The 23408-nt window shown below is 39.0% G+C and overlaps 2 protein-coding genes across 3 annotated transcripts; both read right to left on the bottom strand.

The window, feature by feature from the left end:
* Window positions 1–7181: 7181 nt before the first annotated feature.
* Window positions 7182–14193, bottom strand: epm2a (EPM2A glucan phosphatase, laforin). Of its 2 annotated transcripts, XM_044048636.1 has the most exons (5): window positions 13735–14193; window positions 13060–13234; window positions 9543–9787; window positions 8822–8976; window positions 7182–7688 (listed from the first exon to the last, which is right to left on the bottom strand). In XM_044048636.1, the coding sequence occupies exons 1-5, from the start codon at window positions 13979–13981 to the stop codon at window positions 7686–7688; spliced, it is 825 nt and encodes a 274-aa protein (XP_043904571.1). In that variant the 5' UTR covers window positions 13982–14193; the 3' UTR covers window positions 7182–7685. The 2 variants fall into 2 exon arrangements, with proteins under 2 accessions (XP_043904571.1, XP_043904570.1); XM_044048635.1 differs by having other exon boundaries at window positions 7182–8976.
* A 2327-nt stretch (window positions 14194–16520) lies between these two features.
* On the bottom strand, window positions 16521–22846 carry LOC122783965 (hydroperoxide isomerase ALOXE3-like). The gene is made up of 14 exons (XM_044048961.1): window positions 22414–22846; window positions 20953–21160; window positions 20767–20848; window positions 20561–20683; window positions 20362–20465; window positions 19332–19504; window positions 19036–19179; window positions 18744–18947; window positions 18224–18310; window positions 17951–18117; window positions 17737–17858; window positions 17517–17617; window positions 17010–17180; window positions 16521–16905 (listed from the first exon to the last, which is right to left on the bottom strand). Exons 1-14 carry the CDS (start codon window positions 22558–22560, stop codon window positions 16726–16728), a joined length of 2013 nt encoding a protein of 670 aa, XP_043904896.1. The 5' UTR covers window positions 22561–22846; the 3' UTR covers window positions 16521–16725.
* Window positions 22847–23408: the final 562 nt, after the last annotated feature.

The raw sequence follows: 23408 nt of genomic DNA, 5'->3' as shown, positions 1-23408 counted from the left end.
TCTTCTTCCCATCTGTCTGGCTCTGGGACCCAGATGTGCTGATCAGTAAAGTAATAATGACAAGATGGAGAGTAAGACATGAGTAAACTAAATGCACCAGATCATGTCTTCATTTATTTTGTAATAAAGGGTTTTTATTGTATAGATATCAACCTTTTTCAATTCAAATATAACAAATTAACAAGAAAATGTTACATGTATGTAGATCATGTTGAACACTAATATAAATTCCACCGTCATCTCACAGAGACAATATAGAGATGAGCTAACCAGTCTCCTCTGATGGGTTTGCATTCATTACTTGTTGTCACTTGTGATTTATGAGTCCAGTGGACCAGGGGGCTGGCAACCATATGTCTGCTCCTCCCTCCACATGCAGGACTCTGTTATTAATGATTCATCATCTACACACTCGATAAAGACTCTAAATGAACTTTTAATGATATCGACAGCACCACAGCTCTTTGACTTTCCAACACCCAGCTATGCTAAACAAGGAAGAAGGAAAGACTTGGGTTTAGGTAAGAACAAACTCTGTTCTGTAGAGCCATTTTAGGCCATTGAGAAGGACAGACAAAGAAATTACCCGGGTCCAATCATTTATCTGGCACCATGGTTTGAAAGAGAGAAAATCACATTAGGTCCCATGATGTCAATTAACTGATGGCTAATCTAAATTTGCTTCTCATTGTGAGTCATTATATGGTTACCCCTCTAATGCAATGTGAGTGATAAGATGAGCATCATCAGTTTTCAGCATATAGTGAAAACTATGTGTAATATAATTAGTATAAAATGTTATTAACTAATGCCCCATGTAAAAACTGATTTGCATGATCTGGTCAGTTCACAGACCCTAAAATAATTAAAGCGATTAAGAAGAGAGTTTTTTTTCAATGTGTTCTACAGACCGAATATCCACACAATGGCTGTTTGTGTGTGTGGGAGACGTGAGCTGGGTTGTTCTCTGCTAAATGTTATCTGTTCTGGCAGTGTGTCCATGTCAAATAGTGTGAGGTTGGCGAAGCGGGTTATTGTCACGCTCTGTCCTCTGTCAACACACTTCAGGTCACCCTCCTGCCCCTGGCCGCCTGCTGGCTCTCTGTGATCTGCGACAACTCAAGCACATCACTACATCTGATGGGATTAAGGGCAGCCATGTTGGATCTGCTTCCCTCAGAGGAACAGCAGCGCCGTCAAAGGCTGGTAATTGTAAAAGGGCATCGTTTCCTCAGAGCTGTCATTTGGGATACCTCTTTGTTTTATAGTCTAACAGAGAAAATGTCAGCAGAAGTGAAGGAAGATTAAGATAAAATGAATAGAGCTGTGTGTACATTTAAAGGTTTTATTCTTGTACCAATGTGATATTTATTGTTATTGCTCTGTTGTTCAATAGTTGACACAACAGAAAATATTCTGATTGAGATTCCTAATGTCCAAGCATCATTTATCTTCACGCAATCTAACAATGTGTTTCCATTGTTGGACATATTTATAAAAGAGAAACCAAACCACTGATGTACATCACATATCTTTGTCTTTTCCTTTAAAAACCTGTCTTTCACTCGGTCATTAAAAGTGCTCATTGGTTTCATGATTGCCATGTACTGTCAGTTTTGGCATCTGGCATCACAGACTATGGCAGGAGGAAAATAAACTATGGAGGCAATCACACTTGCATGGCTACACAGTTGCTATTCCTGTCTCTTAAAGCAAAAGCTATCTTAATTACAGGCTAAAAGTGCATTCAGACGAGTAATATATATACCTGTCCAGTTGGGTTTAGTTGGAGCAGGAGGACAAATATGAATAAAAAAAACAGATTGTTCAGATACATGCAGAGATGTGAGAAATGAGAGATCTCATTTCTTTTGACATGTCACTGCTGTTGTTTACTGCAAAGGCTGGTGATGTGTTGATGTATTAGGTGGATCAGGAGACAATTTATAAAAACTGATTTGAAAGGGAAAAACATTAAATAAGATTTGAAAGGCACAGACATCTGAAAATGATTTATTTCGGTCAAACTGTCAATCCGTCCTATCCACTGTCGCCATCACAGAGAAACTGTTTAGAATTTTTATAGCCGGGGAGATTTAATGACTCATTTTTAGACAATCTGATGCTCCAATTTATTGTGCTGTAAATCTGCTGTGCAGCATGGGGGGCGGGGGAAAAGCACAGCATCTTTCTTCCTCACAGTCAAAGAGCTCGCATCATAAATCATTTTGACAAAAATAGTCTCAGGGCTCCATATGTTGATTTATATTTTAATCAAGACCCTTTTAGTTTGATTACAATAATGCAGGTGTGGTATTAGTTAAACAAACAAATCAAAATTAGTTCAACAAATCAAATCCCACTCAATTTGAGATCAAAGTGCTTTAATGAAATTGAAGTTTCTAGTTTATGAACCAAATTATACTTGACCACAGTTATAGCCCTTTAATAGTGCCCCACTTTTTTGTTGTGAAAAGAAAAACAAGAGCCATTAAACTTTTGGGCATTTTAAATGAAATTCACTAAAAGACTTGTTAATTTCTTATTAGATTTTTGAGGGTATCTAATGAGGTTTTAAAAATGTACTGTAATTAATCAGTGAAATTATAACTGGCTAAGTTTTCAGCATGCAACCAAAAATGTAAAGTGTGTAGCATTTCCTGGATCTTTTATATGACTCAGGATATTTGCCTTACTGCTTATGTTAGAGATGACATACAGAAGAAGTCCAGTCAGGATTGTGTACATAGACAGACTTGAGCTCCAGGAATTTATTGATTTGAGACATATCTCTATTATCCAAGGTCGCTGAACCGCTGCCTGTGAGGTGCCGTCAGTCTGTGCTGAGCATGATAAATTATATTCTATCCGCATAGACCTGCAGAATTTGATGCATTGTAGTAACATTTCATGACAGAGTGTGCACAGGGAGGTGGCTGTTTTGATCGTGTGCACATCACACAATTCTTAAACTGTCAAGCATTTCCCAGCAACACAAGCTGCATCCGTCTCCCTGGTTCATATCAAAATCTGCTCCACTGACACTGATCAATGGCAGCGGCCATGTAGAAGATGGAGGGAACAACTGAGCTATTGACAGCCATGTATGGATTTAACAGGAAGCCAGTCAGTGCAGTCGCACACCGACAGGCTGTCGTGGGGACTTGTCAAAGCAAATGACTTGCTTCATCCATTTCTCATTTTTCGCTTTCCCTCCATACTCTTCCTGTCTCTGTAATGACCTATAATATGCTTAGATGAGTGTTGTGATTGTAATTATAACAACAATTATTTATGTTGTATAGACTCGTGCCTTAAAATTAAAACTCACCTTTCAGTCCAGCGGCACTATTCAGCAGTATAGTGGAGTCATTAACTTTTCCTTTTCTTTAGATGTGGGTGTAATAAGTGCATGCAGTCTTTGCTTAACAAAGATGTCTTGCCAAAATTCACACACTTTGGCTCATAGCTCATATTCTCATATTGAGCAACATTTCAAATACTGAGAAGATTTTAAACAAACATTAATTTCATCATTTGAGAACATGTTTGACATCAATTAACTTTAAGAGACTCTGGAAGAGACATATTTGATATAGTTTGCAGAAACACATTAAAATAGTTTATTGACCATGGAGTGACCAAGTGCTGTGTTTCTCAGTTGTTCCAGTAAAGTTGTGTAATCTGTGTATAAATATGTCAGTGTTTTTGTTAACAAGTTGCAAATAACACTGACTGCATTACTACATAGCCAATTAAAAAAACTATGCCAACAAATAATAATCATTATCAAATAGATTTTTTTTAGTATCTACAGTGGATGTTATTTAGGTGGTGCCACGCTCACTTAAAATGTAAAAGAACCATTAAAAGGCAGTCAGTTTCCCATATAATTTTACTCACTGGATCACTTATGCAAAAATAAAGCTACTGTTTTCATCTCCTCACTTGCATATGCACTCTAAATTTGTGTCTTTTGTATTTGTATCAGCTGCTCGAGGATTGTATTGTACCCCCCCAGAAATTTTGAAATTTATAACCTTCTGAAACACAATTTCCTGCATTTTGAGGGCCAAATTTTGTGTTTTATCTGTTACAGCCTTACTTTAAAGCCAAAAAGTTATTTTTTAATTTGATTACAAAAGGAAAAAAACAACAAAAAGCTAGCCAGTTGAATCACAGCGTAGGGACCAAAATCATAGTGTGGGTGATCAAAATCACAGCGTTCCTCAAACATGAAGACTGCATATTATTGAATATCTGTCGGGCACCGCCACTCATTCCTTGTGGAATAACTTAGGCTGCAAATAATGCATTAAAGTTCAGTTGGCCAACAGAGCAGCTTAGTAGATGTTTGCTGCTTGGGTAATCCCCCCCCAATTGGCTGTGGTGAATGCATTGATGGTTCCCTCTTCTTGGCACTGTACTTTAAATTACCCCTTTTGAATCCATATATCACCAGAGTTGAAACTGCCCAGTTACTGCAACAGCAGAATGCTTGCAAGATTAAGATGGAAAACACCAAGACTTTTGAGAGACCAGTCCATTAACTTAATAAAAATGACATTGCCTGACACTTCAATGAACCTCACTGTGTGTTAATGGAGATTGTTTTTTGTTTGTATGGTATTTTATCTAAAGGGCATTTTTTGGGTTTCCTTTCCTCATTTCATTTGCTGCTATAGTAGGGGTAAATGTGGAGAATTGTCAGCATTTTTCAAGAAACGTGGCTTCTGGGAGAATGCTGACCATTCTCCAGACTTAACTGCTGTCAGATTCTGTACAGAGTTCATATCTATCAACCCTTAGTGGTTCTTAGTCTGAAGGAGTACACGGCTCTGCTAATCGGTATATTGCAATGTCAGATTTATTTATTATTCAACAATGTTGCACTGCTGCCTTACTTATTTGGAAAATGTGTTGAAAATACATAGTAGAATATGTCAAGTGGAACCTGCAGTCAGTACTTTAGTGTCAGTACCTGTCAGGGTGACTGGTGTTTTGCCTGGAAGCAAAGTCAAGAGCAGTGTCTTCATTGGTGGGGTTTTTTTCTTAAGTGCATATGAAGAGCCCAGATAATGCAAATGACTTGAATGGACTTAGAATCTGTTTAGCAAATCGGCCAAGGGTGCCCAGACTGACGTGATGCATATGAATCATCTGTGGCTCTTTCTTTGTTTGACCTGTGTCATTGTCTGCACAGCTAAAAGCTTAAGCATTAAGGAAGGCTTGTTACAGAATAGAAATAGAATGTAGAATGAATTTAAAAAAAAAAAGAAAAGTATGGAAGATAAACGCGGAATCTTTCAAAGGTTAGACTGTGAGATCTTACACTGGAGTCCATAAAGCACAATGTTTGTTTACTTTCAAACAGCTCTGCTCATCCATCTCACAGAAATGCATACTAAAATGGGAACATTTAATGAGCCTTTTAATGAGTCTTGTAACTGAAAACCACTTTGTTACCTAACAGTTGCTTGTTTCTTGCTCATTACCTAACAGTGTCTCTCCTGTGTCTGTAGAGCATCTGGGTTTGGTATTGGTTTCAAAGATTTCCAGTTTGATTTTGTTTGGGTTTGCCAGTATTTAAAATGGTTACTGCAACCCCAATTGAAAGCATTGCAGCGCAACATCAGTTTTATTTTTATAAAAACTGAACCTAATTTTCTCTTGTCGGCAACAGGCAGAGTTTGAAAGTGAATGTGTCTGCCTTGGAGCAGCAGCAGAGAATTATTACATGATGAGAGGGGATGATAATGGACCGTAAAAGCGCTATTACCTGAAATATCAAGCTGCAAATTCTGAGAGAGAGAGGGAGTGTTGTCTAACCTTGGCTTAAGTTTTCTGTGTTGCTTCCTTATCTGGGAGAAAAGTATCCACACCAGACTGTCTGTAATGGTGTATCAGCTTCCTCTCCTTTTTCAGCCGTCCATATTAAACACATTTTTGAGCAGGGTACCAATGCTTTCCAGGTTTGACTGCATTCTGTATTTGCTCACTCTGTTGGTATCTTGTGTGTGGGTGTGTTAACGTGTTTCCTCAGTCTCTGACGACGCATCATCAATTTATTCTTAATATAATACATTTCTTACATATGTCACACAGTGAATATCATAACACTCACATTATACTACTTGTTACTGACTTGTTATGTTTGGGTTTTAACCTTCTATTTAATTGATTCTGACAAAGGATTTAGCTAAACACACAATTATATTTGATTGATATTAGTCTTCCTTTGGGGGTTTAGAGCATCACTTGTTCATAATGTACATTGGTGCTGTGAAGTTTGTGTAATCTGGTGCACATACCATAGTTAACCATCTCATTGTATAGTGGTCATTCAGTTACATTATAAAAATGCAGGACATGAATGCAGTAGACTACTCTGTACTTAAATGACCAGAGATTTATTCAGATAACGGCAGAATGATTGTGGCAGTTAGGTAGAGCTGAAACGATTAATCGATTATTAATCGATTACTAAATTAATCGACAACTATTTTGATAATCGATTTGAAGCTTTTTTTCATGATTAAAACAAGATTGTTTAAGCTTCTTAAATGTGAATATTTTCTTAATTTCTTTGCTCTGGATAACAAAAATATCATTAAAAGTGAATCATTTAGGTTTGTGGACAAAACAAGACATTTGAACACATCATTATTTCGAGGTTTGATGAAGACCAATCAACTTTTTTTAAGGTCTGATATTTTATGGACCAAACGATTAATCGAGAAAGTAATCGACAGATTAATCGATTATGAAAATAATCGTTAGTTGCAGCTCTACAGTTAGGGTTGCAGAATTTGCGCATTTTCCTTAACCATTGGTTGTGAATAATAAATAATGGAAACACATGTTACTTGAACATTTGTACCTTTGCGGCACATAAGTTACATTATGCAAGTCTATTAAAACAAGGCTGTTGCTTGAAATAGCTGCTTGTGTTGTCCTGCTGTGACTCTGAGGCCGCTAGACAAAACGAAACATACATTGTCAATTAAATGATATACATTCTTAATTCTTAAGGGCAATTCATTGACTAACAGTTAATTATTAACACCCCTCCTTGCTGTTGATCTGTTCTACATCTAAATGAGGTACCTGATGGTTTCATTTTAAACATTTAATTGAATTCTTTTCACTTTGTTCAGATTAAAAAGACAAAAGGGACACACTTTACAATGGTGAATATCATGTGGAGCTTTAAATCAGCAAAACAAAAATCTGTAAAGTGAGGGAAATGCGGAACAAACTCTTGTCAGGGACTTACAGCAAACCAAAACACAAGGGAAACAAGTGCATGGTGTATTCTCAGGAAACATTCTGGATTAAACGAAGATCTATATTTGTGGAACACCTGCTACATATTAAATTGTCTCTGTTAGAGTTTCTAACCCCGACTTCTGAGAGTATGTGACACATTTACCAATAACATTGGCATCCATTTAAGTGACAAACTTCAGTAGCTGCACACATATAGTAAGGTATATAAGGTATAGGTACTTATTTTTCAAACCAGCTCCACATTCTACTCAGTAAAAAAAAAATTCAGGTTTTATGCATTTATTTTTAGAATGTTTAGAAACCCACAGTTTTGCTTCCGCTAGCACACACGCAGGGCTCCATCCACCCACTCGTCTCCACTGACACCCTTTTAAGGTGCTGTCTTCTGCAGGGACTTACTGAAAAGAAATGAGAAGCTGTAAGACGTGTTTGAGAAGACTCTTCTCTACTCCCAAATCCACTAAATTTCTCCAATCAAAACAGTATCTTGTAAAAGAAAAAGCAATATATCCTTATTGTGTGTCTAGGCAGAAGAAAGGTACTCCAATAATGTCTTATTGTGTATGCATTAAAATGGTCCGGAAGGGATGTTGTGTTGGTTATTTAGGAGATGGGTCTGAATAACATCTGCTGGATAAATAAATAAAAACGAAATGCGATCAAGCTTTCAGAGGAAGGCAGAGGCGGAGCTGCGTTATTCGATGTCTCGGAACAGAATACCTTGACAGATATAGAGAGGCATTGTCATTTCACAAATGAATTTGTTGCTTTGGTAAGGAGTGCCATTTTCATGCTGCATCAAGACTTTGCTTCAAAAAACATAATCTTTCCTTCTAAAAGAAAAAAAAGGGATTCTTTTGATAGACAGTTGTGCAAATGGAGAATAACAGGGAGTAGTTTGTATTTCCCTACATTTTTAGCATGCTTCCTACCTGCCTATAAATGAAATATCATACCCTGCACTGTGCACAACGTCTCTGTCACTTTTTAGTATATTGATATTTAGTTTGTTTTGCTTTATGTTTCTCTCAATGCCTGCTGTTCAACACATGAGTTAAAAGTCACATTCTCAAAATGTCAACACTGTTCATTGATTATTACAAAAACGGCTGAAAGAAAATGCCATTGCAATCCCAATTCCCCTGTGGACATTTACTGAGAAATGCTAATGTTGTCCTCAGTGCATCATTTGACAGGGTAGTAATTCCTGTAGATTAAAGCCAAACTATCACAGTACTATCAATTGCTAAACAGTAGAAATCTCCATGCATTAGTGGGGATCAATTAGATTTCAAAAGCCAAGTTGCTGAAGTCAGTTATTTACATACTTATATATTCACTTCCAAGTCCAGAAAGGTTTTTCTTCACAACGAAAACGTCAGCACAAGGACACTCTTAACTCTCATGTCTCTAGGTAAGAGAAGGATGGTCTCAGTTGTCCAAACTTTTGGACAAAGTCTGCCTGGGCCCGGACTAAAGCCTCCTCATCTATGTACACAACTGGCCTCCTGACGGTGACAAAGTACTGCACCTTCCTCAGACTCCAGCCAAGGACGTACATGAGTAGGCCACACACAGCAGCTGTCGACCTGCCCACTCCAGCATTACAGTGAACATACACGGAGTGGCCATTCGCCAAGAGACCGTGAAGCAGGAATACAGCCTGGGGAAGCATCCTAATGCGACCTGGAGAAGAAGAGAGTCACACAACAGACATTCAGATTAACCCATGCATATTGAAGTCTTTGTATAGCAGATCAGATTTGACGGTTCACATCGTCACTGTCTTGCATCTGAACGTGACTTCCCTCTCAAATGGCATACCTCATTCGTCATATTATGAAACAACTTTGTATTGAAGTGGGAGATATGTAGGATAAGATGTGCCCTTTATCAATCCCCTTAGGGTACATTCAGACACACTATCATAGCTGAAATTTGGGTGAGATTTGGCTTGATTTTACCGCGCATTCATGGTGCAGGTTGACGACACCAATGTTTAATTCAAAGAGCTGCATGATTCTGATATAACCATTTTCATTTGTGTATGTCAGAATTCCCGATTGTATTTCTGTGTCCTTACAGCCCAGAAATCATCACATCTGAGACGCGTAAACCGGAAAAATCAGATTCGAGTCACCTGGTTACATGGACGTAGCTACACTGCTCTTTTGTCAATAAAGCCGATGAAAAGACTTGCCCTTGAGAAGTAAATCTTTTTCTTGGAATTTAACACACAAAAATCGACTTACCCTCAGTGCTCATGTCAGGTGTCGGCAGCCACACATACACAATGCCACAGTCTTTGTACAAATGCATCATGGTCTCTGGGGTCATGGCCTCATCAGGGTTGCGTCTGCAGCCATAGGAGTTGTTCACCAAGTCTGACTCTGTTTGGAAGTTCATCACTGCAGTGACGCCCAGTTCATGCTTCATCTTGATCGTCACATGTTCCACCTGTCGAGGACAGCTGCCAAGCCAAATGCATGGAAGCACCCTGCAAGCCATGAACGAGGATAAAGGAATCATTCATTTGCATGTTTGTGTCCTTTTCACAGCAACAGTAAACTGCTGTGATGTTTATATATTTATTATATTCACTGTGAAGTGAAGTGAATGGGACACACGGTGGGTGGTGGTTAGCACTCTCGCCTTGCAGCGAGAAGACCCGGGTTCGAGCCCCGGTTGGAACAAGGGCCTTTCTGCATGGAGTTTGCATGTTCTCCCCGTGTGTGCGTGGGTTCTCTCCGGGTTCTCCGGCTTCCTCCCACAGTCCAAAAACATGCAATGTGGGGTTTAGGTAAAATTGGACACTCTAAATTGACCGTAGGAGTGAGTGTGAGAGTGAATGATTGTTTGTCTCTAGCTGTATGTGGCCCTGCGATGGACTCGCGAACTGTCCAGGGTGTACCCCGCCTATCGCCCGATGTAGCTGAGATTGGCACAGCACCCCCCGCGACCCTCTGGTGGAGGATAAAGCGGTTAGATGAAGACTGACTGACTGACTGTGAAGTGAATATAATCAGACTGCTCAGGATTAAAATGGATTTGCAATTCAAAAGCAAAGTTTTAAGAAATTGAGCTAATTGAGCTTTTCAGGTGAAAACAAATTGTCAATTTTTGCCATTTGCTTTTTTAGTCTACTCTTGTGTCACTGGTATGCTTTTTTGTCACCCTCTTGTCCAATCAGTGCGAGGCTCATTGAACTAGACTCCTCTCCAGTTGTATAAATGCCAGATTTGTGGCTACATCACTTTTCTCTCTCCACCACTCAGCTCGGAGTGCAGTGTGAGTGAATGAGAGGCTCGACTCGTACAACACCTCATTAGCAGCGAATAGTTTCCACACAGCTACTACTCTGTCACATTCACTACCAGACCACACACCCTGCGCTGCTCCCCACTCTCCCTCCCTCCTCCTTTCCCCCACTCATCTCCTAGCCCACTTCTTGGCATTTTTCAAAATGAGGCTTGGGTGGATTTAGCCTCAGAAGAGGGGGTTAAGTCACCCTTTAATTACTGTCCTAAACTGGTAAGAAAGCTGGTGCTTGGCAGGTCTTCAACAATCAAAATATTATCTCTTGTCCCTCTAATTTTCTTCCTGAACACCATCCCACGAGGCAGAATCTGTTAGGGCTTATCGGCATGCATAAAGTCAACAGTGAATGAAACAAATGCTGTTTTCCGCTTATGTTTTTTTTATTTATTTAGTACATAAAAATACTTCCAAAATGTTTTAGCTGTATTTGTTTTTCATACTTAAAAGACATGGCACCTATTTGACAATTTATCTGTACAGTTTGTGAACATTTTATTTCTCTTGTAAGGTATCAGTTTCACAATTTTAATCATCTATCCATCCATTATCCATTATCCATCCATTACTACCGCTTTGTCCTCTACTCTAGAGTTCGCCAGTCCATTGCAGGGACAAATCACACCAAAGGTCAATATAGAGAGAAAACCCACACACATGGGGAGAACATGAACAAACTACATGCAGAAAGGCCCTTGTTCTAACCGGAGCTCAAACCTGGGTCTTCTTGCTGCAAAGGCAAGAGCGCTAACCACACTTTGAATCAGTTACATTAACATGAAAATGTGAAGAAATGGTTTTCTTGTTTTTCTTGGTCTTTTCATACATGCAAGATTATACAGTAGTTAAATGTTGGAAGTCAGTGTCTGCTTTGTGTCAGTTAATTGAGATATCCCACTTGTTTGATGAAAAAACTCCCCTTTGAATATGAGCTTAAGAGACAGAGGTACCAGCTTAAAAATGAGTTGAATTCTCTCTGAATCATATCATGATTTACTGCAGAGGTGAATTTGAATCATACTTGGATGCAAGCTCTAAAAGATACTATTTAAAAAGCCATGAACCAGAAGGATGTCTACAATACGGGTCCTTGTCTCAAGTCTCGTTAGGTCTATAGATGCAAATTAAAACCTGATGGCATCAGCCATGTGTATACCAATGCCACTTATCAGCTCACTATGCCAGAGGTCTGTGCTTAGTTTTGCTGTGTCTGGGATGTATGGCACATTACAGAAGGAAGCCATGTATTATGACTGATGGTAACAACAGTACACAAAACATCCAGCATGAAATCAAAGTCTCAAATGCAGATTTAATTGACATAAAAATGTGTATCCAACACACTTTAGTGCATTTGTAAAGCTAAACCTGCCATTTACAGTATCAGAACATGGTGAATTACTGTTTAACCTACTGGATGACAGACCAAAAGGGCAGCATGCCAGATCTCAAGTCATCTGATATGAATCCACTGTAGTGTCGATGCATTACACAAAAAATCCTGAATGTCATTGTTGTGGTGGTATGGGGATCATGCAGAAATGTTTGTCTGAATTCACAAACCAGTGCAAATCAATGTCACTGTTATCAAGATATTTCTGTGTGGATCAAAGAGGCTGACTGTCTGACTGCTCAACAGACGATAACATAGTGACAGGCACTGATTACTAGACGATAGAAAGCAAGGTAAAAAAAAACAAAAAAGAAATGAAGAGACAGCTTCGTCTGCCCTGTCCATTTTACAGGACAATGAAGCACAGCTTAAGGTATTTACTCTGTCAGATTTAATATCAGGACAAAGTTTAACTTAAGCTGGTACTTAGAACACAGATTAATGCAATGCATGCTTTATTGAAGATCAATTATCTGTGAAAACTTTAGGGAAGATGAGGAAAGAGCTGATTTGAGCAAAACATTTCCGCACGCAAATTCACTGTGCCCAGGGGATTTTGTTAATTTTGGTATTATTAACTTTGAGATTTAACATCTCAAAGGCCGGTTTCTTTTCAATAAGCATCACATTCCCCTGGATCTATGTTTGTATATGTTACATTAATGTAGGTTTGATTTTCTTTTTACAATGAAAAACACTTTAACCACCAGCACCTCTAAACCTCTTGTTTGTTAAATCCATAACATCCAAAATGTACATAGAATATTTTCATTTTACATAATGCCATATGCTGGTCTATTTCTTGGCTGGGCACAGTCAACTAACGTTATTTTATTGTTCATAAATGTTCCGATTAAAGAAGGAGATTATGCACCGACAGATTCAGCAACAACAACAAGTACAAAGCTTATTATTGACTCGCTGTCAAGTGTATTGACTCGCTGTATAATGACAATCTGACATCAGTGTGCCAACTTTCTAATTCTGTAGTTTCAAAATTCACTGGGACATGTTTTGCTTTGCTTTATGAATGTAAAAAACACAGGGTTTTATAGCATTACCTGGAAAAGTGCATGGCCTTCTGACCAGCCACATTGAAGTAAAAGCTGGTGGTGTGTTTCATCTCATCCGTGTGTCCCGTTTCCTCTATCCAGTGACCGATTGGGTGGCAGTGCACTCCATCTACCATGTTCCTCTTATCATACACACAGCACCTGTCATGGCTTGGACCGCTACCTGGTGACAGAAGAAGATCCGTCTGCAGGTAAGTGACCAAGTGCCCAGCACTCGTTAAGAAATGATTTTAAAGTAGAAAATGTGTCTCTCCCAAATAAATGTGGACAAATGTCATCTATATTTGCCTTTGAGGGACAACATGTGTTGCAGAACATGGTGTGTCTTAAATTAGTATTTCTTTTTTTACTGATGCATACAAAAATGAATACCTTCCAATAACAGAAATATGAGCAGATACTCATGATTCATTTATTATTGCACGACTGATATTTGAAAATATACGACTATTAGAACTAATATGAGCACAATTAATTTTTTTAAATATGACAAGCGTCACGTTACCGCCATCTTGTGGCGGTGAGTACACATTACACTGCATGAAGCAAACATGGCGGAGGTGCTTTTGTACACACAAACTCAAATAACCTTCAACAAAACAGCGTTTACAGCAGCTCTACTCGCAGTGTTGCGGTGTGTGTATTTTTTTTGTAGTTTTATACCTTCCCACACGTAAGAACCTCGGACTCTCTTGATGAACTTAAACCACAGTGGGTCTCGGTATGGCTCTGCCAGCTGCACGTCGCAGGTCCACAGACTCGGTTCGTGGCACGACAGAAGCTTCTGTGAGGTTTTCATGAGCACCGCTCTGCTCAGGTCCCAGTGGCCCATTTCCTCTCGCGAGCCCAAAATCAGCAGCTCCACGTCCGCGGACTCTGGCGTGAGAATGACTCCGAATCTGAACAACATTGTCGCACTCGGCCTCGACTTTGACGTCTTGTTTTGTTCAGTAGTCCACGCGAGGTTTATTCGTGTAATAGTCTTATTACAGCGCGGGTTTTAATTCTGTGCAGCCGACAGACAGAGCAAAGTGTCTAAAAATAACCGGGTACGCTTCAGCCTGGTAGCAAAGATGGGAATATGTTACAACTGTGTCACAGTAAGTGGGCAAATAGCCCACTTTCTCATACACGTTTTAGGCTTGTGTGTGCACACATAATCCCCGGCCACTTTATTAGGTACACGGGTTGTAGCAGTCTAGATTAGATTTAATATAGTCATTTTTGCACACACAAATTAGTGATTGTGAACTTGTCCCCTGCATTTAAACAAGCCACCTGGGGAGCAATGGGGGGATTGGGTGCCTTGCTCAGGGGCACCTCAACCCTTGGCCCAACTTTGGATTGAACCAGCGAGCTGTCTTGTGGTTCAAAGGGCTGCACAGCAATGGTCAAATATAGGTACATTGTGCAGTTAAAACTTGTTCCCAATTCATGTCATATTTACAATTTGTATCTCTGAGCAGATCAGTATCAGTATGTATTTTAAGGCATACAAGTCCTCCTTTTTCTGTTTAGTCTGTTAGGTTATAGGGCTGCACAGGAAAGATCAAAGATTACAAGTTTAGACATTTTGGCTGCTAAAAGAATAGTGTCGTTGACCTGGAAAACACACCAAATTGTTTCACAATAGATAAGTATGTATTTGCATACAAGACAAACTAGCACTAGAACAGGCACAGTTCTCAGACAGTCTAAAGTGCAGCCTCTTTCTGAAGTTTTCAGTAACTAAAGATTGGCTTCACTCACACTGAATTCTGCCTCACAAACAGACCGAGGAAGAGAAGGCGCAACACTACCCACACTACTGTAACATCCATCCATACGTTATCTACATACTGTAAAATAAGAAATTGACCATTACAAAAAAGTGACAATCATTGTTATTACAGCGGTGACTACAAATTAAGTGAACAGATCAGTGAGTGTGGTGTATTAGCTACACAACTATTTGCACTGCTCATTTGAACAAACACATAGCTGCAGAGCTGGCCTAAAACAAGAACTTGAAAATTACTATCATATTGTAACATCTATATAGACAGCAGAAAAAGCATGAATGGTTAGTGTTCCAGCATTAAAAACAATTATAAATGAAGTTACTGTATGCCGTGTATGCATTTATTGCAACAGTAAAAGTGGTTGTGAATAAACATAAGGTGTATCTGCTGGAATAGATTATGCTATTATTAACAACATTAAAAGCATATAAGTAAGAGTATATTTAAACTTATTTCAGCGACCTGTTTAACACATTTCAAAGTTGCCTCTTTTCATCCATTGAAATTGCTGCCTGGTCCTTGTCAAACAGGTTTCCTTAACCTACAGACAAATGGTTAAACATGCAGTAACATTTCACAAGTACTCCAACGTGGCAGCCCTGGAGGAAAACTGTGACCTAAAAAACTGGATAAATGTGCCTCTGTGGTTCAGCAATGTGGTACAATAATAATGTGGCTTTTCTATGATTACCGATTATTGGAGTCTCCCTCCACTCAGCTCCACATCTTCTCCCCTGGAGATCCACCTGTGGAGTCATGTCCACTATTGTAGAGCAGTACCACTAATTTTCAGGGAAAATACAGCACGGATCCTTTTCCACCTTGACCAGCAGAAGTTTCCCCAGAGACTTTCTTGTTTTTATGTTGTATGTCCCTGTCTGCAAGGGAAAATATAAACATACACAGGCAACCTCTTGCAATGTAAGAGCAATGAATAACTGGATTCAACTTACACTCCCAGTCGTAAAGTCCCTGCCAAATTTGTCCAAGTCAGCTCGATCACTCTGACCTTCATTTCCAAATAGGGTGTGAAATGCATCATCCCATGTTGCATGTCACCTGTTGTCACTTCTATCTTGTACTCAACCTGTCAGTGGACAATTGATAAAATGGCAGGTCCAGGTTTTTGTTTTCAGTGCCTCTTTCTGTGCCTCTTTATCTAGTAACCTGCCCTACCCTAGTTGTGCTCAGAACAAAAGTTTCCAGTTCCACTAGTTTTGGCATTTTTTGATGACGACCTGTTGTGCTCGTCTAGTTGTCTTGCTTTATCTATTTCTCCTACTTTCATGGCAACCATACAAACGAATAAGAAATGTCTGCTATGTCCCGTATAACTCCCTCCTGCAAAATGACCTGGCTAATCTTGTAATGAAATGTTCTGTCTGTTTTTGATTTTTGGCACCCATGTTAATATATAAAAACACAATTACTTGATTTTGTTTTTTTGTGGTGAAACCAGAGACTGGATAACAAAAGTAGATTACTGAACATCGTTGTCTTACAAAAGGGAAAAGTAAAAGTCAGGTGGAGGGAGCTGCCTAACTATAGAATTAGCATCTTTGAAGAAGAATCTGGCAGAGTAGTGGAGTGTTAAGGATGCAGATGAGGAACTGGAAACGGGTGTGCCTCATCAGCTTAGTATGTCACAAGAAAGGAACAAATAAGAACTGGTTTAAATTCAGTTTATTTACTGTTTTTGATTATTCACGTCATCTGATCGACACATCACAGCATGAATCTTAAAAACCTGATATGAGAGCAGAAACTCTCACTCTGCTTATCTTGTCATGCAGCATGCTCCCACTCATAAACCCATACAGTATCTCCCAGAATTTATTCAATTAACAATCCAGGATTGCTCTCTTCATCTGTCTTAAGTAGTGATACTGTTTTCTATCTCAGTCGGGTTCAGGTATGTGTAGGGCACTTCCAGCTGTGAGTTTCTTGCCGTTATTTCTTCACTGAGGTAAGACAACTCTGCTTGAAACTCCTTAATCATCTGCTTCAGGGCAGGCTCATCAAATCGTTGTTCGGGGTAAGCACCCAAGGGAATCTGCCAAAGTGACAAAACAAAGACAGAAAAGTACATTGTCACAGGGTTTCTTGTTACCAAAGGTCTTAATCATCATACTGCATTTTTTTTTAGCACAAACTTACAAAATCCGCATAGCTTTTTGAAAGTAACCACAACATTGCCATGTTTTTGGTAGTATCTCCAATATTTGGGAGGGTCTCCAAAATCGTCTCCATGCTTGACTGCCCCTTAGTGGTTGGAGGAGGTTTGTGCAGCAGGATTGCGCCATTGGGCATCCAAGAGAAGTAGTCGAACTAGACAATGAAACAAGTTTCAGTGGTTTTATTTATATGGTTGTTTTGTGGCAACATTGATGAAAAACTAATTTGATAACTATATTCAGCATGAAGGGACTTTCAAGAGTGTAGTGACCTCTCATCGAGGAGGCTTTTTCCTGTTTTGACTGGTTGGTGGGGAGTGTTTACCGGTCTAGAATGTAATCTAACATTTAAGGGGTGTTACCATGGCCTTCTAAGGACAATTGTTAAAAAGACACATGACACTGGATGAAGAAGATTGCAGATCTGTCAAATGTCCACTACCTTTGAAGAGTGAAGGCAAACTTGATCACCTGTTAACTCCTGCCTCACCTGTCCGTTATTGACTGCAGCATGTTGAGCCGTCGATGTGAAGATCACCATGGTGATGAATCTGATCACATCCTCTGTACAATGAAAGCATGCTGGTATTCCTGTCGGCAGCACCACAATTATCAGTTATTTGCTTTGAAATATTCTGTACTGTACTGTACAATTTTCTACATATATTCAGATTGTGCTAACACATTGTGTCAGAATGTGGGTTAAATACCTGACGCTTTGTTACCCAAGAAGCCATGAGTGAATATCTCACTGATCCATTCCTGCAGCTCACTGTCTTTACAGACATCACTGTGTGTGGGATAATAGAACTCCACCACTGCCTTCACAAATCTGATAAACGTTGGATAAAATTGGGTTGAGTAACACATGCACACTGTTTTTAAAGCCCATTTTAAATGTGCAGTTTAAATAAATGTACTTACGTGTTGATGATGTTCCACACTTTGAGTCCATCATCTCTGTAGAAGAAGTTGGGGACAGACTCCAGTCCTCGTGCAGTGATGTTCTCTGGCAGGCAGAGGGAGCTGTAGGTTGTTTCAGCATGAGTTCTTCTCATGAGCTCTATCATCCCCTCACACCCAAGTGAGCTCTAAATAATCAGTAACACAGAAATATTAAGAAGTTTCTCTGAGAGTAAAAATTAAATTGTAAAAGTGGTAACATATACTTGTAAATTGTACGTCAAACATCCCTACCATGGTTAGAGACCCTTCAGGTCCAAGAAGAAGTTTTCGACCTCTTGTGTTTAAGAAGAGAGTGTAGCGGAAGTGTGGAAACAGCAGCTGAACAGACAGAGGGGAAAAAATGTTAAATCTCTTAATAAGATGAGCAAACTTTGGTTGTATTTGTCACTAAAGGTGAAGGAGGGCATGATCAACATGTTTATTAGTTATATGAAAAGTGGTGCAGTGGCGAACTGACAGTGTACACTGCCTCTGTTGAAGTTGAAATTTAAAAATATCCTTGTTAAGACATGTACATTTAATTGAGCACAATATTTTATATTGAGGCACTTGAAGGACGGGCAAATGAAAACCTAACACACAATACAGAGAATGACAAAGAGGAAACAAGTTTAACCAAATCTTGGACAACATCTGCACCAAAGATTATCATTTGTTTTAAATTTAAGGATTAAATGATGTGAGAGTACGGATTAAATGATGTGAGAGAGGGTTGAAATTGAACAAAAACAACTCTGCTGTGTCGTCATACCTTGTAGAGTGGATGAATCGCAGGGAAACAGCGAAGAGTGGCAATAGCATAAACCTCAGCCATAAAGTGAGTACACATGAGGTGATGAGTCGACTCATGATCCATTACATCTGCATTTCTGATAAAGATCTTAGCAAGTAGCCAGTCTGTCTCTGTGTCACTCGGCAGAAAGATGGGATTCTGCTCAGATGGTTGTTGATGAAGCTGAACATAAAGAAAAATGTTGATTTCACTCACACCTACATATCCTAATAATAAATATGGTGACAGATTCATTGTGTCAGTGAAATACCTGAATTGCTATTGGTTTCAGTTTGTTTTCTGGATTCATGTAGAACAAACAGAGACCAGCAGTCACAGGCATAGGTTCTCCATCATTATCTCTTGGGCGAATTCCATCCATCTTCTTCTCATCAAAGATGAATATGTTGCCTTTCTATGAGGTACAGAATCAAGGCATCGTGATAAAGCACAGATTTGTAATAAATGGTGCAGATAAACCATAATAAAATTACAAACATGGTAAATCAACAAATTATCTCCCAAAACAAAAGATATCCCTGGTTTAAAGCCATTCTTCTGTAATACCTTCATTTCCTCCTGCAGAGAGGTTCCCTTTTCCAGAAAAGGCTTCACCATCTCCTGTGTGACTGGAAAGTTTTCAGGAAGCTCAGAGCAACGCTTAATCATGTTGGGGTTGTTTCCGTTTAGAAACTGGTATCCGTAAAAGTCATCCTCCTTCCAGTGCTCTTCAAGGTACTCTAGAGGGAAGAAAGCAAATGCCTGAATGTGATGTTCAAAATCCTTTTACCCACCAAGGTCAAGTTAACATGCTCATAAAAAAATTGTGCTGAAATGCAGTCTAGAAATCATACTTTTGTGCAGCGCTTGCAGAACCGCAAATATTGTCATACAATATTTATATGTATATATATGTGTGTGTTCAGGACAGAGCATGTAGATTTACCATAATTAATTAAAAAAATCTTATAATCAAAATATGACGGATAACATCGTACTGCTTAGTCCTCCTGCTTCCGCTTCTTGTGTAGATGTGAAAATACATTGTCATAATGTGATGCATTAACTTCCACAGTTAGGCAAAGATTACAATTACTATAGTCTGTGGACTGTGTCACATCTTGAATGCATTGTATTTGTTTATTTAAAGTTATAAATTGGTCATATTTTGCCAATAACGCTTACTGTGTGAGTGATGACTGGTTAGTTTGGAGCTCAGCTAAGTCATTGAGATATGTACTGCACATAATAATGAGGTTGTTTTTTTCCTGGTTCCCAAAAGTGCAAACTGCATGATCATTCTAACAGCTACAACTATAATGATCAGCCAGTTTAACCAGAAATACCTACTGGTCCAGTAAATTGATAAGAGCCCATAAAATGATTAGATTTGACTTTATTGATCCCACACTGGGGAAATTCACTTGTTACAGCAGCAGGATTGGGAGCAGACAAGTACTTCAGAGGGATGTAAAATAGGCATTATAAAATATACAAATGCAAGAAACAGAAAAACAATACTCATTGTTAGCTTGAGGCTATAGCAGTAGCATTGCTGTGTAGAGCAAAGCAGCGGAAATCAAACGTGAAACAATACCTGATATTGTCGTCTTTTTGGTCCAGAAGACATTTTTCATGTCGTCAATGCTTGCCCATTTTTCCTTTGAGCCAATCATCCCTTTAAGCTTTAATTCTAGCCCCCTGAATTAGGACAGGAAAGAAGAAAAGCAAATGGTTTGTGACTTCAATGGACACAGCTTGTGTCAAGTTTCAATACTTATATACAGAAGACTCACATTCTGAACTTCGTATCAGATAGCTCAGCTGTTCTGGACTTAGAAAAGCGGATTTCAGCTGGGAACTTGTATTCATCATCAAAAATGATTTTGTGGGGTAGTCCTTCATTCACAATCATCCATCTTAAAAAACAAAAAAACAGAACAATGAGCAAACGACTGTGAAATACATACGGATAGAGTCCCATACTGTCCTTTACACTTACTGGTACAAGCTCTTTTTAAATGTCAGCTCTTTTTTTCGATGTTCAATCCACAGGGGATGGTCATCCTCAAACACCTTCATTGCTAAGAGGTAAAAACAGTAGTCAGACTTTTAGTTTCAAATAAAAAAACATTTTAAAATGGTACTTTGAATGTTCTATGATAAATAAGTTTTGGAGTTTTCAGACCTCTCCCTCCCCTCAGCTCCACATCTTCTCCCCTGGAGATCCACCTGTGACAGGGGAAAAGAATGACTTCTCCCTCTGGAGTCGTCGCCACTATTGTGGAGCAGTACCACTCATCATCATCTGAGAACAAAAAGCAAGGGTCCTTTTCCACCTTGACCAGCAGAAGTCTTCCCAGAGATGAACTGGTTTTTATGGTGTAAGTCCCTGTCTGCAAGGGAAAATATTAACACTGAAGGAAGTGCGGCATGCTGTGCTTTGAAAAGGGTTTTGTATTTAAATGTACGAATACTTTAAATTTAAATCAATGTTTGAAATCTGACCATAACGTACAGTGGTGTGAAAAAATGTTTGCCCCCTTCTTGATTTCTTATTTTTTTTGCATGTTTGTCACACTTAAATGTTTCAGATTATCAAACAAATTTAAATATACGACAAAGATAACCCAAGTAAGCACAAAATGCAGTTTTTAAGTGATGATTTTATTTATTATGGGGAAAAAAACTATCCAAACCTACATGGCCCCATGTGAAAAAGTAATTGCCCCACAATCATGAGGTAACTGTGGTTAGTCAAATCTTTGGAAAATTTCACTTGCCACACCCAGACCTATTGTATCAAGAGACGACTTAAATAGAACCTGTCAGACAAAGTGAAGTCCAAAAAAAGGAAGACATCATGCCGTATAAAGAAATTCAGGAACAAATGTCATTGACATTTATCGGTCTGAAAAAAGGTTACAAAGACCTTTCTAAAGCTTTCTGACTCCAGTGAACCACAGTGAGGGCCATTATTCATAAATGGAGAAAACATGGAACAGTGGAGAACCTTCCCATGAGTGGCCAGCCGACAACAATTACCCCAATAGCACAGTGACAACTCATCTAAGAGGTCACAAAAGAACCCAAAACAGCATCTCAAGAACTACAGGCCTCACTTGCCTCAGTTAAGGTCAGTGTTCATGACTCCACCATAAGAAAGAGACTGCATGGCAGAGTTCCAAGACGAAAACCACTGTTGAGCAACAAGAACATTAAGGCTCGCCTCAATTTTGCCAAAAAACATCTTGATGATCCCCAAGACTTTTGGGAAAAAACTCTGTGGACTGACGAGACAAAAGTTGAACTTTTTGGAAGGTGTGTGTCCCACTACATCTGCGTAAAAGGAACACCACATTTCAGAACAGTCAGATATGGTTTTTCACACAGGGCCATGTAGGTTTCGATTTTTTTCCCTCCCTTAATAATAAAAACTTTCATTTAAAAACTGCAATGTGTTTACTTGTGTTGTCTTTGACTAATATTTAAATTTGTTTGATGATCTGAAACATGTGACAGACATGCTAAAAAATAAGAAACCAGGAAGGGGGCAAACACTTTTTCACACCACTGTACATAACATACGTATGCACAACCTAAACTGCATTTGCACTCTACGTGCAATGTACAAGTGAAGTCAACTTACAGCCCCAGTCGTGAAGTCCCAGCCAAAGTTGTCCAAATCAGTTCGCTCGCTCTGTCCTTCATTTCCAAATAAGGTCAGAAATACATGATCCCATGTTCCTGCATCTTGCATGTCACCTGTTGACACTTCTATCTTGTACTCAGCCATGGCTACAGGTCCAGGATTTTCTTCTTTGTGCTCTGAAGTCTCAACTACTCTGCTTTTTAAAACCTTCCTAGTCACTTGACTCCAGTCATTTAAACCCTCCCCCTAATTCCATCTGCTCCAATTCTCATTTTATGTAATAAGATAAGTCCTAAGTCAATTCAAAGTCAATTCAATTTGTCCCGCAGTGGGGAAATTGACATCTTATTTATTCTACGAATTACAACAAATGCTGCATAGTTGTTGTTTTTTTTGTTTTTTAGACAACAGTAAGTTTTCCTTTACCTTGCTAACCTGTTTCATATGGAATTAGATTTGTGTCAATATTTTCAAACAACACTTCACGAAGCAAACAACACGTTTTAAGAAAGCAAAAGAAATGGATTTAATTGTTCAAAAATATTGTATTTTATTGTTTAAAAATACTCATGTTCTTTGCAAAGTGGCTCAGTGGTTAAGACTGGTACCCTGTGTGCCAAAGACTTCATGGTCGCAAGTTCAACTCCACCCCTGGCAGGTTGTATTCAATTCCCTTGTAAGTCTCTTTGGATAAAAGCGTCTGCTAAATGACATGTAATGTAATTTGTTCTTTGAGCTCAAACATAAAGTAAAAATATATTGAATAGCTACTACGGGGCACCTGTGCTGGTTGCAAAAACAAGGACTGTGTTTGAAGGGAAGTCTTTGAGAAAATGAGCCTAAACTTTCAGAAATAGCTTGCCAAAGGACTACAATGAAAATGTGAATGAAATTTGCATTGTACCTTGTCCTCAGCCTCAGGCTGTGGATTGCAAAATACAATGGAATGTATTCAGTTTACAGAACAGGTCTATACAGGTATGGCCTATTCC

The sequence above is a fragment of the Solea senegalensis genome, linkage group LG17 (assembly GCF_019176455.1).
Source record: "Solea senegalensis isolate Sse05_10M linkage group LG17, IFAPA_SoseM_1, whole genome shotgun sequence".
Taxonomy (NCBI): Eukaryota; Metazoa; Chordata; class Actinopteri; order Pleuronectiformes; family Soleidae; genus Solea; species Solea senegalensis.
The sequence above is the reverse complement of the archived record's forward strand: the minus strand, read 5'-3'. Positions and strand labels throughout refer to the sequence as shown.